We start from the raw sequence: 15,550 nt of genomic DNA on the forward strand, positions 1-15,550 counted from the left end.
CCAGACTGAATTTAGGAGAATCCCACACATGACCCTGAAAAGTAAATCCTTAAGGGGTAAGCAGTCCCCGAGGTTACTACGTGCTCCTCTGAGTAGAAGACAGAAAAACCTTGGCTGTTGAGAGGAAATAAAATTCCATCTCCTAGTCCCCACTCACTCCCCCCCACACACACTTTTGCGTTTGAAAATGTTGAGAATTCAAAGCTGATTAGCCCAGTCATTTGGAAAGCACGCTGATACTGTGTCTAGTGTTCAGTGTGTTGTGTGCTTGTTTTGTATACAGGATCTAAAAGTATCCTGTGCATGTTTACTATTTGTTCATGTGTTTGCTGTTATATTCGTGTATTTACTTTCTTGTGTTTAGTTGTGCGCTTGTGTTTATTGTGCTGCGCACAGTTTGTTATAGTGTAGTGTATGCTTACTTTGTTAGTGTTCTGTTTAGTGTGCTTTATGTGACGTGTTTGTGTTTATTCTGTTACCTGCGTGTTTCCTTCTGTTGTACTCGTTTTTATTGTATTGTATGTTTGCTGTGTTGTGGTCTGGTGTGTCATGAGGGGACGGCGGCAGCAAGTACAGCCGCTAGTCACAAACTAAAGGGTTAAAACGCTTGGCTCTGAAGGAAGTAAGAGAAACCAGCTCTAATTGTAATTGTTTCTTCTTGTTTGTGCCTCAGATGGCTGCCAGCAGATCAGGGCACAGACAGCGTACTGGCCCTGCCTGGGTCTGGGGTCTTCGGGCCACTGGGGCTCGCAGTGGCGTGTGGGGTGGACGCAGCAGTTGGGCCAGGAGCGCATATGCCCCCGGGATATGCGCCTGGCGGCCGCAGAGAAAACATGTTCTCAAGGTGGTGAGGCAGCGGGGGCCCAGTGTGACTGGACGTCCAGCGCCGCGCATCCTCCGTCCGCGCGGCGGTGGGACTGATCCTCTCGGGGCAAAGACTTTCTTTGGCCAAAGCGGGTAAAGACCGCGCGCGTAGTCTTTGCCGGCTTAGGGCTGGGGGGAGGCCAGAGAGAAGCTCGGCTCCGCCCCGCCGCTCGCCGGCTCGAGCTTGGCCTCAGTTCCCCACAGCCACACAAGCCCCGCCGAGCCCACTCGCAGCCGCTGGGCCGCCGCCGCCTCACCTGCCAGGCACCCGGAGGCTGCCCAATCAGCGGCTGTCGCTCGACCACGGCTGCCATGTTTCTCGCTCCGCGCTGCCAATCAGTGTGGTGGCAGCCAATGGGCGGCTGGGCCGGGGGTCAGGTGACCACGGGCCAGCTGGCTCCCCATTGGCGCGCGCTGGGCGGCCTCCCGCTCGGTTTATGTGCGAGGAGTGAGTGATTGACTTTATCAGTCCAAGGACATTACTCTGGTGGCGAAGAGGCTGGGACTCGCGCGGCGAGCGGCGAGCGGCGAGCGGCGAGCGGCGTGGATCGAGCCTGCCTACTGCCCGCTGTCCGCCCGCCGGCTGCGAGCCGGTTCCGTCACTTGGCGCAGCCCATCCTGGAGGCCGGTACCCAGGGAGCCTCCTGGCCCCGCGGTTCCCTGTTCACGGGGAGAGGAGGGGTGCCCGGGACAAGATTGGCAAACTCCGCCCTCCACTTATTATTTTGCTTATTTTTCTTTGTGCGCGCCTGTTAGTTTGTTAAACCAGATCTAGTCCCAGAGTCTTTTCTCCTCCCTTCTCCTCCCTCCTCCTACCCCCTTCCCCCCCTCCTTCTTCCCCTCCTCCCTCCTATCCCTCTGCAGGAGACTCTCGCAGCGAAGGAAAGTTGCAGCCCTTGGTAGCGCCTTGGGGGTCTCTCGGCAGTGTCCTACCACCGCCACCCCTCTCCGACTGCGACACTTCGGAGATCTCCTCCTTCGCCGGTACCCTCTCTCACTTCAGCCGGATCGCTTGTACCCAGAACGCCCCACCCATGACGATGCTCCTGGACGGAGGCCCGCAGTTTCCCGGGCTGGGAGTGGGCAGCTTCGGCGCGCCGCGCCACCATGAGATGCCCAACCGCGAGCCGGCGGGCATGGGACTGAATCCCTTCGGGGACTCAACCCACGCCGCCGCCGCCGCCGCCGCCGCTGCCGCCTTCAAGCTGAGCCCGGCTGCGGCGCATGATCTGTCTTCGGGCCAGAGCTCGGCGTTCACACCGCAGGGTACGGGCTACGCCAATGCCCTCGGCCACCATCACCACCACCATCACCATCATCACCACGCCAGCCAGGTGCCCAGTTACAGCGGTGCTGCGTCCGCCGCCTTCAACTCCACGCGCGACTTTCTGTTCCGCCAGCGCGGCTCTGGGCTTAGCGAGGCGGCTTCGGGTGGCGGGCAGCATGGGCTCTTTGCTGGCTCGGCCAGCAGCCTACACGGTCCAGCTGGCATTCCTGAGCCCCCTGGCTACTTGCTCTTTCCTGGGCTGCATGAGCAGGGCGCCGGGCACCCGTCCCCCACAGGGCATGTGGACAACAACCAGGTCCACCTAGGGTTGCGTGGGGAGCTGTTCAGCCGTGCTGACCCATATCGCCCAGTGGCCAGCCCGCGCACAGACCCCTACGGGGCTGGCGCGCAGTTTCCTAACTACAGCCCCATGAACATGAACATGGGCGTGAACGTGGCGGCCCACCACGGGCCCGGCGCCTTCTTCCGTTATATGCGGCAGCCCATTAAGCAGGAGCTGTCATGCAAGTGGATCGACGAGGCTCAGCTGAGCCGGCCCAAGAAGAGCTGCGACCGGACCTTCAGCACCATGCATGAGCTGGTGACACATGTCACCATGGAGCATGTGGGGGGCCCAGAGCAGAACAACCACGTCTGCTACTGGGAGGAGTGCCCCCGCGAGGGCAAGTCCTTTAAGGCGAAGTACAAACTGGTCAACCACATCCGAGTGCACACGGGCGAGAAGCCCTTCCCATGCCCCTTCCCGGGCTGCGGGAAGATCTTTGCCCGCTCTGAGAATCTCAAGATCCACAAGAGGACCCACACAGGTAAGAGGGAAGGCAGAGGGCGCGGGGCTTATTGGCGAAACCCAGCCTCGCAGCGGACTAGCAGCGCGAGGGAGAGGGGTGGCGGCCAAGGAGAAGAGGGGCGGCGCCCCGTCAAGGCCGTTGGGTTGTAGAAGCGCTGTCAGAGCCCTTCCAGCCCTAGCCCTCCCCGCCCTGTGGCGCTTTTGCCCATTTCTAACTTCCCGGGCAGATGGCCCTGTGGTCTCAGGAACTAATTGGGACCTTCTCGCGCCCAGGAACAAACTGGCGCCGCCTCTTTTTGTCTCCCTTTCTGGGTTACTATGAAGGGACTCCGTATTTGTAGAGAGCGTATTGCTTACAAGCAACTTAGCTCTCGGCACACATTCGAGGAAGGCAACCATAGAAATGCTAATGAAAACTAACTTTCGGTTACTTCCGTTCTTTTTTACACTTGATTGGCACATCTCCTAATTAAATGACTGATACTTTTGTCAAACTATTTTTATTTGTAGTTCCAGGTTCAATTCAGTCCTCCGGGAGGAAAGCTAAAGTAGAAAAGGCACCACAGTTTCGTAGCTTGTTCAGAACATCTTGTAAAACTGTCTGGAGCCCCTGGATTTATATAGTTTTTTTCTTCTCGAACATTAAGTATGACTACCCAGGCTTTTCTGGGCTTAGCAAAACCGCTGCATTTGAAAGAGGCAAATTAAAAGGTACAAAGAAGGAACTGAACGGGATTGTCCTGTCTTTGGCCCATTGTCCCGCCGGGCTTGGTTACCTCGCCGAGGTGGCAGCGGAACGTGGCCGCGCGTTGGGAACCCTGTACTAGGTGGGATGGAACCATAACTTAGGGGAAACTTTGGAGGAGCCTGGGGCTTTCCCGTCCTGAGAGAACAAAAGGGTGGTTGGGTTCTGGGCTGGCCCTGCCCCACCCGTACCCCGGACCGCCACTCTCAAACGCAGCGGGCTCAACCTACGCTCTCCATTTCTCTCCAGGGAAAAACGATGCCGCAGCAGCCCTCAATCGGCACTCCCTCTCCGGGAAGACCGCCGGGCTCTCAATCTTTCGCTGCTTGGCCCGGGGAAGCTCCCAGCCCTGACTATATTTCCCCTCCCTTTGCGTTTTTGCCTTTTGCAGGTGAGAAACCTTTCAAATGTGAATTTGAAGGCTGTGACAGACGCTTTGCCAACAGCAGCGACCGCAAGAAGCACATGCATGTGCACACCTCGGACAAGCCCTATATCTGCAAAGTGTGCGACAAGTCTTACACGCACCCGAGTTCCCTGCGCAAACACATGAAGGTAATTACCTCTTTATTAGCGGTCGGCGGTTTGTAAACACTCGGCCGACGCCGGGCTGCGGAACGGAAGCGCCCGCGCTGCCAACCCTCTATCCTCCACGTTAAATCCGATTTGCTCCTGCAGTGACACCTTGAACCCATTTTGGGGACCCGGGGTGGGGGTGGGGTGGGGGGCGAAAGAGCAGAATTGGGAGGGGGAAGGGAGCGGAGGGAACAATCGGTTGTTTACTTGGAAGCTCTAGCCGAGCTCGCCAGAGGCTGCAGTGGCCGCCTCTTCCAGGCTTAGCTGGCGGTGGGAACCAAGAGTGGCCGCGCGAAACCCGGGGGTGGGTGGTTCTTTCGCTTTTTGGCTTCAGATAAAACAATAGGGCCGAGGAGAGCGGTCTGATTCCGACACATTTGTCCGGGACTTGGCAGCGCACAGGGCGCCTGTGTCACCCTACTTCTGTACCTGCTTTCCCAAGCCGAAACTGGCTTGGTGAAACCTGGACCCGGAGTGAGGATTTTATAAGGCCCCGCAGCGTAACCTCTCACCCCACTCCATCCACGGAGAAAGCATTTTTGAAGGGGAATAACTGAAACGGAGTGCTTTATTCCTTTTCAATAATGCCAGTCTTGAACCCAGAAATTGGTTTTTGGCGAACCTGTCTGGGTTTTCTAGACATAAGTAATATGGATTTTTTTTTTTTTAAAGCAGCATCTCCCTTTTAAGTGGGTCACTGGGCGGTCTTGCTCTTACGGTGCACGAATTCTTCTCTTGTTTTTGCTTGCACATTGCCAGTTGGAATTATATTCATTATAATATATACATGTTAATTTTAGGTTCATGAATCTCAAGGGTCAGATTCCTCCCCTGCTGCCAGTTCAGGCTATGAATCTTCCACTCCACCCGCTATAGCTTCTGCAAACAGTAAAGATACCACTAAAACCCCTTCTGCAGTTCAAACTAGCACCAGCCACAACCCTGGACTTCCTCCTAATTTTAACGAATGGTACGTCTGAGGACAAACACAGACACAAACCCTGTTAACCATAGAATGGACCAAATGCTTTCTAAAAAGAAAACTGAGACCAATCAGATGGAAATGGAGTTTTAAGGCAAGAGGCCATATGTAGGGCTACATATCGTTAATTGCAATTGCCCAGGAAGGTTTTGGGCAAGATTCAAAAGTAGCCATGCCTTTTTCTCAGGATTAGAAAATGTGTTTTGGCATTTGAAGGATTTTTACAAAATCTTTAACCTGCTTTCTCTTCCCCTTCCTCTTGCTCTCTGCACACCCCATTCCTAAACTCCTGAAATTCATTTTAACACTTGTCCTGTTTCTTGAGAGGAAGTTATAGAAGGCTTGTTGGTGGTGGTGATGTTAAACTGATGGAAATTCTTTTTCGCCTTAGTGGTGATTGTTTAAACTCTCACAGTCTTAAACCGTGCCAAAGTCCTGTTATGTCTTGAACTTTTCCTCAAAACATTACACTTGTGAATGTATTTTTGTCTAATGGGGTCGAAACTGTTGTTCAGTATTTTTTCAGGCTGAGGATGTGATGTTACTCTACACAGATTGTGACGTTTAGTATACAGTTGCCTTTTGTAATAACTTTTTTTTTTGTAAATACATATCCATTGATGCCATATTTATCGTTTGTAACTTAATTATTGCTACAAGTGCCGGGAACTGAACAATATTTATAGATAAATGTTTTCTAACAAATTCTGTACAGCTTTTGATTATAACTGCTTTAGCATTAAAAATTTATTGTTTCGAAAAAACACAATTTACAATTTTTGAACCACTGACTCCTTTTCTCTTGTTTTGTAACAGCCTTCTTCTATAAAGAGGAGATGTGAGCAAATTAAATCTTGTTTGTTGGTATTTATAACTCACTCAGATCCCTTTTTTAATTGTTAAATTATTTTTCTATTGCAGTATAAATTCCTTACAGTGTCAGTTTCCATCTGGGAAGACTCTCCTTTCTTTATCTCTATCTCAGATGGTTGTTTAACTGCAAGTTTAAATGTGTTTGTCCTGGATTTTCGGCATGCAAATCAAATATTACTGATCAATTCAGTTAGTGGCCATGACATCTCAATCTTGTACTTCAAAGACTGAGAAGCTGGATTTAATCATCCCTGCCCTACATATGTAAACATAAGGTAACCTAATGGATTTTATGTCCCTTAGTTCTTTATTACCTTACATAAAAATGAAAATTGTGGCAGGATGCATGTCTGTCTATTTTATCTAGAGATCACCCATATACCTATATATGTTGTATCTATGACTTATCTAATCTGCCTATCAAATCTATCTAGCTATCTATATATTTGCAAAAGATAGCATATGTCTGAAACAGTGGTGATGAGTAAGGCCAGCTGAGCAGTGCTTACTTATGTTAAAGTGCTTCTTAAAAGACCCATAGTCCATTTACAATTTTGGAAGGCAAAGGATGATTTGTTTGCTGTATATAGTTCAATTCATAACTATCACAATTATCCATAACATTTATATAGCGGTGTAATAACTGCAGCAGTTCTGAAATGATACTATGGAAAGAAAAACATTTGCAAAACATGTATTTTTAAAGTTCATGATTTGTAGGCAAAGATGTTAAGAGCATTGTTTCCATTAAAATCAATAACAATGAAAAACGGTTGTTTGCTTTGTGATAAAATGTTAACAATCTATTTAATCTTCAGTGAAGCAACTCCTTTGGACAAACAGTTCTTTTACAATGGTTATTTGGAAAAGAAACTGATTACTATTGGGGGGGCAGGGTTGGAGTGGGTAGAGTATTGAGACCTTTTTTAAAAATTAGGATGCTGTTTATTACTGAGAGCCCAATCTCTGCATGAGTAACAGAAAGGTGGAGATAAAGAATTGTAAAGTATATAGAAATGTAATGAATAGGCTTAAGTACCTCCTTTTTAAGGGGCAATGCTCTAGGTTTTTTGGTGGCACTCAATTTGGTATTATATATAATCATTTTCGATTCTAGAATTTTGTTTATTGTTCTTTTTGAAGAAATAAAGTCTTGGCACACCTTATTTATGTTACAACATTTTTGTATTTGGTGCCTGATTTTTTTCATGTTTAAATAAATCAACCTACAATTGAGGTGCTTAGAGAACTTCTGATGATTAAAAGAAACTTTTATTCCCTGAATGCAGTTGAAGCAATCTGTTTTAAGTTATCTACTGATCTTTGTCAACAGACAATTAATTATTGACAGTTTCTAATTGCAAATTGCTTTGGAGACAATGTTTTGTTAGTAGAGAATGATGGGGTCTTTTGCACTCTATTCCACCAATTTCCAAGACTGAGCAGAGATTGGGGATGATTACACATGTGATGAAATGAGTAGGTAACCTGGTCAGTCTACCACTCCCAAACCAGACATTCCAAACTTGACCTTGACATTGAGGGTGCTGGACCAGATTTCTATTTCATGATTTTTCCTCATCTTAGAGACCATTTTAAATGCTCAGCAAGTTTTCAGAAAGTACTCATAAGAGTGGTTCTAAATGTCTTACATTAAGTCTAAATAGGTGTTATTCTTCTGAAATATGCAATTAACTTCCACAACTATTTTCTGCATGAGTTCCCTCCACCATCCCCAACTTAACCTAACCTTAAATGAAAGTAAAGTGATGGGTTTGGTGCAAAATTCACTCAGAAGCTCGTTTCTCCTTCCATTAAATATATTAAATATCTCCTTAGGATACAAAGAAGAGTTTGATCTTTTCTTAGTAACTTGAAATTATTTTACAATAAAATTTTACAAGAAAGCATCGTGAGTGTCCTTATAGGGCACTAGCAATTAATAACCATAATGATAACCTATGTTAAGAGAACATAAAACTTTTGATCTTTTTCTTGAGTCCTTCTAGTTTGAGTATAGCATCATATTTTTCAAAATTATGCCCTCTGACCTTGTCATTTGTGGCAAAGAAAAGTATTCGTTTTGGCAAAAAACTTCACAGATTTTCTAACTATAATCTGGCTCTAGGAGTGAACATTTACATTCTTAAAATTTCAGTAAATAGCCTTAGAGAATAAGCACACCTCCCCCCCCCCAAAAAATACCCAAATCATAAAGTGTTCAAGCCTGAAGGCCAGGCTGGACTCTTAGTATAAATTTACTTATTTTCCTTCTTGCACCTGGTAAGACCTTAAAAGTCCATTATCTTTTTCAAAACGGGTGGTTTAGTATAAGAAGATTCCCACTGCTAGTTGGGGAAAGGGAGTGCCTATTTTCACGCAAGACATAAGTCTGGCCTTCATCCAGTTTGGAAGGTTAAAATCAGGGTTCATGCTAAGCAGGGCAGGCGGTAATAGCTACTAAGAAGGTTGGAAATGGGTGAGCAGGAACCTCAGCTCAAAAAGCCTCCCAGGAAAGTTAGTGTGTTCAAGATTTCCTCGCCCCTCCCCCTCTTCTACCGGTCTGTCTTTTTTGCCTCTTCACCCTAGCTCCCTCTCCTCCTTCAAAGAAAAAACTCCCGTAAACAAGCGGGAAAAGAGTAAGGGTCTCTTAACCCGTAAGTTTCTCAAAGAATAGCCACTGGCGTGTCCATCCCCTGAAGAGTGAGTTCTGGCAACTACGCTGATCTTCCTCTCACAGGCGTCTCTGGCCCTGGAGTCACAAACCTCCAGTCGAACTTTGACCGGTGGCAAGTCCAGGCGTTTAGGAAGTCGGGGCTCCTGCTCGCCTGTCCTCAGGCCCCCAATCGGGGTGCCCAGGGTCCCTGTCCCCACACCAAGTTACTAACAAGTCTGGTCGAGGCTTGGGCAGGGGCGGGGTAGGGGACCTCATTTCCTAGGGTCAATTCTCTCGCGGTCTCTGCCCGCTGACCCTTTGACCTCCACCTACAGGGCCCTTGGCGGCCGTAAGCCGGCGGTCGCCCGGGCTCCGAGGACGCTTCGCGCCCCATCGCCTCCCGGCCTCATTAGGCCGGCGGGGCTGTAAAGCAGGAATCAGCCGCTGCCTAATCCGGACCTGGGGTCAATACGAGCCCAAACAATGGTGAGCTCAGATGGCCACTGCGTAGCACTGGCCGCAAACTTTGTGTTCAATTCATTTTTGTAAAGCGGTGCGGGTGAAGGGGGTGGGGAGGGAGGTACTCGTCCACCCGAAAGCCGCTGGCGCTCCTGGGGCTCATCAGCGAACGTCCTCTCCCTCAGGCCTCCAGTCTCTTCTCGCCTGGGATGGAGGGGGCTGCGAGGCCCCAGGCCTGGTAGGCAGCCCGCGCGGGGGCCCGAGGGCCGGCCCAAAGGGGGCCGCCCCCTTGCCAGGAACAGACTTTGAAGTGGGTTTTTAGCGCGCACGTGTGAGAGCCGGGCCAGGGCCAGAGCGGGGACCCGCTGGGAGGAAAGAGGAGGCTCAGGCCCGGGCCCCAACCCCTCCCCCGCTCCCCGTGGCTCCGGCCTTTTCAAGCCGCGGCCTGGGGGCCCGCGCGCCTTTCCCCAACCCCGCGCCGCGCGCAGGCGCACACCCAGCAGCCGTCGAGTCCGATTTGGCTGCAATAGGGTGGGGGGTAGAGTTGAAAGCGGCTTTGCTGCGCCGCGGCCTCGGCAGGGCTGGGAGGGAGGAGAGGGGAGGCGGAGGGGACGGATGTGGGAAGGGGGGTTGGTTTGGGGGCGGCTCTCGAGTCCTGAACATGGCGGCCGGATGCGAACCCCTGCGGAGCGCAGCAAAGCGCAGACTACAGGCTGCCGAACTGTTGTGTGGTTTAAAGTCCCTTGTTATTCCTCAGCTCGGGCGCCTCGCGGGAGAATATAGGTTGTGGCAATTGGACGCAAAATTGTTCCAAAACAGAAGCGAAGTTCTTCTTGGGCATTCTCGTAGGAAGTTGCGTGTTCTCCTGGGGGTTGGGGTTCCAAAGGGACTTGAACATAAAACCTACCATAGGCCTTCTCTCCCTTCCCCGTCTCGACCCAACCTAAATCATTGCTCCCGATTGGGAGTGCCATTTCAGGTTTTCGCACCCCAGTCGGAATTCCACAGCACCCTCGAGTCCCAAAAATGCCCAAGAGTGGACATTGGCCAGAACAATGGCGAAGCCTGTAGGGAAGAGAAACCTTGTAGTCACCATTTCCAAACAAAATGCCCTGGCTTGTTCACAGACTTGTGTCACTGAGAGATCGAATCCTGCACGTTGCCCAGGCCTCATTTTCTGCATATCTCATTTAAACGTGAGCCTGTGAAAACTGGCAGTGTCGTAGCTTTTGTGTGCGCCTTAACAGCTGGTGGTCTTACGTTGAGGAAAAGAAAGGCCAACAAGCCCGAAAACTTTCATTCAGTGTTTGCTTAACTGCCTTAATGCTGGCGTGTGAAAGAACCTCTTGGTAGGTCTGGGATCCCGAGCTTGTGTTTTCTTCGCTGAAAAATGCTGCGGATTCTTCTTCAGACGTGTCTTTTGTGAGGAAAAAAGAAAGTGAGGTAAAGTAGTGTAGTTATTGACACTCCCCCCTACGAAAGTATGCGCACGCACGAACTCTTCCAGGTTGCCCCTTCGTGGAGACCAAACGAATGGGCAGTCCTCTTGGTGTTGCAGAATGTCAAGCATTTGGGTTCATAAAGGTGTGGGGCAGTTCCTGTGGGCCACCTTGGGAAGGGCCCCAGGTGGGTGGGCAGGTCATTAGCAAGGCCAGCCCAGATCTGGGGGGACATCTGCAAACCAGTGCCTTTATCTGCCAAGAACAATTGATGGGGTTGTCTTTCCTCCTTTTCAGTGCACAAAGAAGACGGTTTTGGAGCAAGAATTTGGAATATGCATTTACGTTGTCGCGCTTTGCTTTGGAAACCCGTGGGCAATTAAAATAAGCATGCCCTGTAGTATTTTCGGTCCTTTTCTTATGTGCGATTCTTGCAAGTCAAAGGGGCCGGAGCCTCCCAGCAGTTTGAAAACTTGTTTTTAAATTGCTATCAAACTGATTTCTTTTCCCTGTGAGTGAAGTTTCCTTCTCAGGCTCAGCCACTAACGCCCATTCTCCCCACCCTGCACCCCCTGCCTTCGCTGGAATAGTATATTGACATCTTTGAGAGATCAAAGGAAGTAAATGGTGTTTGCTGTATACTTTATTTTTCCATGCTGTAGTTTGAACCCTGAGATGTGAGCTTTTTTCCTGGTTAAATCTCTTGGTACCAAAGTGTAGAAAATGAAAAGTTCATTAACTTGAAAAAGCTTTAGCCAATGGTTGGATAGTTAGGGTTTTGTCCCTTTAAGAACTACGGAGCCCGGATTGCCTCTTAAATTGACTTTGAAATCAACCTAAGATACATTGGTGAACTGTTTCCCCTGGATACCTGTGGTGTTCTTTGGGTCATTTGATATGGTAAAATTGGTTGATTTTCATAGGAGTTATGTGAATGGAATTTTTGCAAAACTGGGCAAGTGATAAATTCGTAGAGCTCTTATGTTGGTTTGAATGACGACTCCAAAGGGCATTGCTTTTCCCACTGAGGTTTGGTTTCTATCATAACGATTAAAATTTACAGCTTGAAAAACACTAAGTATGCAGGAAACATTTAAAGGGAAGAGTGTTCAGAGCATTTGGACTAATGGTAACTTTTAATACAGGAGCATAAATTCTTTGAATATTAAAGAGACCTGTTTCATAAAATCTGTTGAAAGTAAAAAAAAAAAAATCCCTTTATTTGTCTAACATCTAACAAACCAAGCAATTTTGTATATTTTTAATCTGATCACAGTTCACCCTGTTTACAAATCTAATGAATGGAGAGAAATGTAAGCTTTATAGTAACTATAAAAATAGCTTTCACCAGACGGCAACTTTATAATACTTGATCTCTAACAGGGTGTATCTGTTATCTAATGTGCTTTATTAAAATACAACCTTTGTAAAGACCATTTGAATTTAAGGTATGAAAAATAAAAGATTCCATCATGTTTTATTATAAACGTGTCCATTTTATGACACTTTTCTAAGTGAAAATGTAGCTTGTTTTGACCTATCTGCAGTTTACTTTTTGTTTTTTTGCCAGTGTTGTCCTGCTTGGTATCCGGGACAGTCTCTAATTCCTGAAGAAGAACTTGATACTGACGTTGGTATGCAGCAACCAGCCCTCCATAACACTACCTATCCTAAATGCAGGGTTAATGCTGAACCTACTGTGCAAGAAATGATTTACTGATGAGGTTTCAAAGAAAACCACATCAATTTGGATGTCTGTTACCTTGAAGTGATCATTTTAAGAGTGGTAGCTTCTTCCCTAGGTATAAAAAGACTATTTTCTTCTTTCGGTGTATTTCTATCTGTGTTGAGCAATCATTTGTGAAATGAAAAAGCAAAAAAGTCTCCCCCCCAATTTAGGATTTATAAATGGGAAGATGGAGGTGAAGACTGTGCTAATTCATAACCCAGTATGCATTGTCTCATGCATTGTGTTGACCTTGCTGAAAATCTTTTTCAAATATCTGCAGTCCACATGTAGAATTAAAGTGTTTAAAACTAGAAACATGAATGCTTGTTTTGTTAATTTCATGTTTGTGTTTGAGAAGCAATACCCAGGAACCCTACAATTGTTATTTGACTTAAATAAAACCATTTAAATTATTTTTGTGATTATTGTTTTATTACAATGACAATTATAGCCCATAAATAATCTTAATTAACCTGTTGAGTTGGGACCATTTATATTTTATTCACATTTTTCATGGTATAGTTTGATGTTCACCGAGTAATAAATTTGGGTGAATCCCTCAACCGTTTTGAGCTCACAGTGTTTTCCCAGTGGGGTTCAGGGCCAGGTGTTGGAGAGGTCAGAAGAAGAATTCCAAGTCAAGAATTGATTGGAGTGATTAGAAGGAAGAAATAGAGGCAGGAGTTTGGAGAACAATAAAAGAACATTCGAACACCATTCTTTCTGTGACAAATAGAAAGACACAACTGAAGATAGCCTCAAAGGTGAAAGAGGGTGTCTTTGGCATCAGGATAGGGGACATTGCAACATTACATAACATTGCATTACATGTATATTATTCAAAGGCCCTAAAGTGGCCTTTGGGTTAGACAACTTGGCAACCATTGATTAGAACACTCATAGAATCGTGGAATATAGGTGTTATTAAAACACGAGCTGTCATTAATTAACTATTATGTTAGAGAAGATGACACATCAGAGAAATTCTTCCAACTCCAGGTATTTGATTTCTTATTTTAAAATTAACATCTGTAATCTAATGTTATCTGTGAATGGCCATCATTCTATTTTTTTGCTGTAATTATGCCATGATGAAGTATTGTAAAATTGCAGCCTGATAGAGTATATTGCTACTGGTTCTTTAGATCCAGTTTCATTATGATTTCTGGTAAGTATTTTAATTTTTAAATAATAGGAAACCTGCTCATCTTCCTCTAAATCTTGCTGTCCATTTAACATCAAGAACAATGGAATGAGCTAGTTAAGGAAGCCTATGGTTCTTTGATTCTCAGCTCCCTAACAGTCATTTTTGTATCACCCATAACACTGTTGGTAAATTTTTTGTGTTTTGTTTTTGTTTTTAATAACAAGAACTGTGTTCTTTCAGACAGGCAGTGGAGTATTATAATGGGATTGTTAAAACACCCTTTACAAGGTAAGCTACAAAGTTGTGTGTGAGCCAGCTGCATTGTTAATTAATACCTTTAGTCCTAGGGTTCTAAGGACTAAAGAAAATGTCCATAAAGAGCCTATCACCAAGTAGTCCCTGAGCAAATGTTAATTTCTTTCTTTTCTCCTTATAGGTAGTTATTATTTCATTGCTTTTGAGTAGTTTCCTATTTTTAATATTATAGAATGTCTTACTACAAACATACAGTGGTTTGCACTGGGTTGCAAATTAATAGTTTTCCGAAAGTAAGTGGAGATTTGGGGTATGTAAGAAATACTGCATTTCATAAGCCTAATCATAAACCCAGGCATGTGGGTTTATGACATATTTATGAATATTTAAACACATAAAATTAAAATGTTATTAAATGCTTATTGTTCATTATCTTCCAATGAATACACTTATTCTTAGGTAAAAATAAGTTGTGTACTTAAAATCTGTAAACATGGTGATTTAATCGTTTACTTTTAATTGAATACAATTTTTACTTTAGTCAACAGCTTGATTCTTACATTAAAATTCAGTGACAATTTTACAATGAGAAAGTTGATACTTGCATGTAACAAAAAGATTAAATCTTATGTCTTAAATTATTCAGTTTCCCCTCACTAAATTTATGTTGGTATTATGTGTGTGTGACTAAAGAGTAATGAGACCGATTTTCTTGTGGGGCTTGAAAGCTATCCCTGAAAGCAGTTCCCAAACGGGACTCCTGAAATGTTTTAACCAATGTCAACAACCTTAGAATAAGTTTGTGGACTCCCCAGGTGATGGCTTCACTTACTATTTAAAACAAAACAAAACAAAACAGACAACAGCCACCAGTCTTATTACTTTACAGCCATACTTTTGGTTTTATTATGTTTTCAAGGGTACACTGATTTTATTTTATGTTAATAAAATTGAGGTTTTATTGAAAGACCATGTAGAAATGTTCTACAATAGCATTATGACATCTTATTTTCAGTTGTAGGTCTATTTATGCACCCATAACTCTTCCCAGATGAGCTGAGCAGGAACTGTTTCCTTCTCAACTGATTTTAGGGACCTGAGGCTTCCCAGAGAAGATGTATTGCTGAATGATAATGGTTTTTGCACAGAAGCCTAAGGGACTCTTCTGGTTTATTACCCTTGGTCTATATCTTTCTTCCTGACCCTCTCATATTTACCCTGGCCCATTAGACATGGTAGTCAACCTTGTAAAACTTGTTTTGCATTGTGGTTGGTTACAAATAAAAGCAATGGTATATTAAATGTCTAGTTTCAAAAATGGATGTGTCTCTGTCTCATGCAGTGCTGCAGGACCATCCACGGCCAGATGGTCCTGTGAGTGAGATCAGTCCAGGATCTTATGGTGCAAGTCAGTGCAGTCTTTTCTTGTAGCACAGAGGATGGAAAAACACCCTCTTAGAGTTGCAGAAGTGTTCTGCTTCTGTTGCCTTTTGTTATACTTCCTTTAGAAAAAAAGTAGCTTTTTAAAAAATCAGGTCATTAGAAACTTTATTGGTGAAATGAAAATGATATTGCTAACAATTCCCTCTGTAAATGTCCTAGAGTCAACGATAGAAAACTATTTATGATACAAATAAATGCATTCTAACATCTTTATATAAATCCAGTGCACAGAAATTGTCTGCAAATGATTCACTAATGTTACCAAGCCATAACTCACAGAGACAAGCTACATTCATATCTCTGCAGC

At 45.6% G+C, this 15,550-nt stretch overlaps 1 protein-coding gene across 2 annotated transcripts; it reads left to right on the forward strand.

Moving 5' to 3' along the window:
* Positions 1–1,363: 1,363 nt before the first annotated feature.
* Positions 1,364–12,811, forward strand: ZIC3 (Zic family member 3). 2 transcript variants are annotated; one of them, XM_053581101.1, is made up of 4 exons: positions 1,364–1,492; positions 1,729–2,958; positions 4,076–4,239; positions 12,240–12,811. In XM_053581101.1, the coding sequence occupies exons 2-4, from the start codon at positions 1,899–1,901 to the stop codon at positions 12,387–12,389; spliced, it is 1,374 nt and encodes a 457-aa protein (XP_053437076.1). In that variant the 5' UTR covers positions 1,364–1,492; positions 1,729–1,898; the 3' UTR covers positions 12,390–12,811. The 2 variants fall into 2 exon arrangements, with proteins under 2 accessions (XP_053437076.1, XP_053437075.1); XM_053581100.1 differs by lacking the exon at positions 12,240–12,811 and adding an exon at positions 5,061–7,290.
* Positions 12,812–15,550: the final 2,739 nt, after the last annotated feature.

Source organism: Nycticebus coucang, chromosome X (assembly GCF_027406575.1).
Source record: "Nycticebus coucang isolate mNycCou1 chromosome X, mNycCou1.pri, whole genome shotgun sequence".
Lineage (NCBI taxonomy): Eukaryota > Metazoa > Chordata > Mammalia > Primates > Lorisidae > Nycticebus > Nycticebus coucang.

What these genes read in the sequence shown, in the direction of transcription:
- ZIC3 (XM_053581100.1), top strand. Translation starts at nt 1,899, where the DNA reads ATGACGATGCTCCTGGACGGAGGCCCGCAGTTTCCCGGGCTGGGAGTG. An exon ending in CCACAAGAGGACCCACACAG is followed by an intron (nt 2,959 to 4,075) that starts GTAAGAGGGAAG and finishes TGCCTTTTGCAG; the next exon opens with GTGAGAAACCTTTCAAATGT. An exon ending in CCCTGCGCAAACACATGAAG is followed by an intron (nt 4,240 to 5,060) that starts GTAATTACCTCT and finishes TGTTAATTTTAG; the next exon opens with GTTCATGAATCTCAAGGGTC.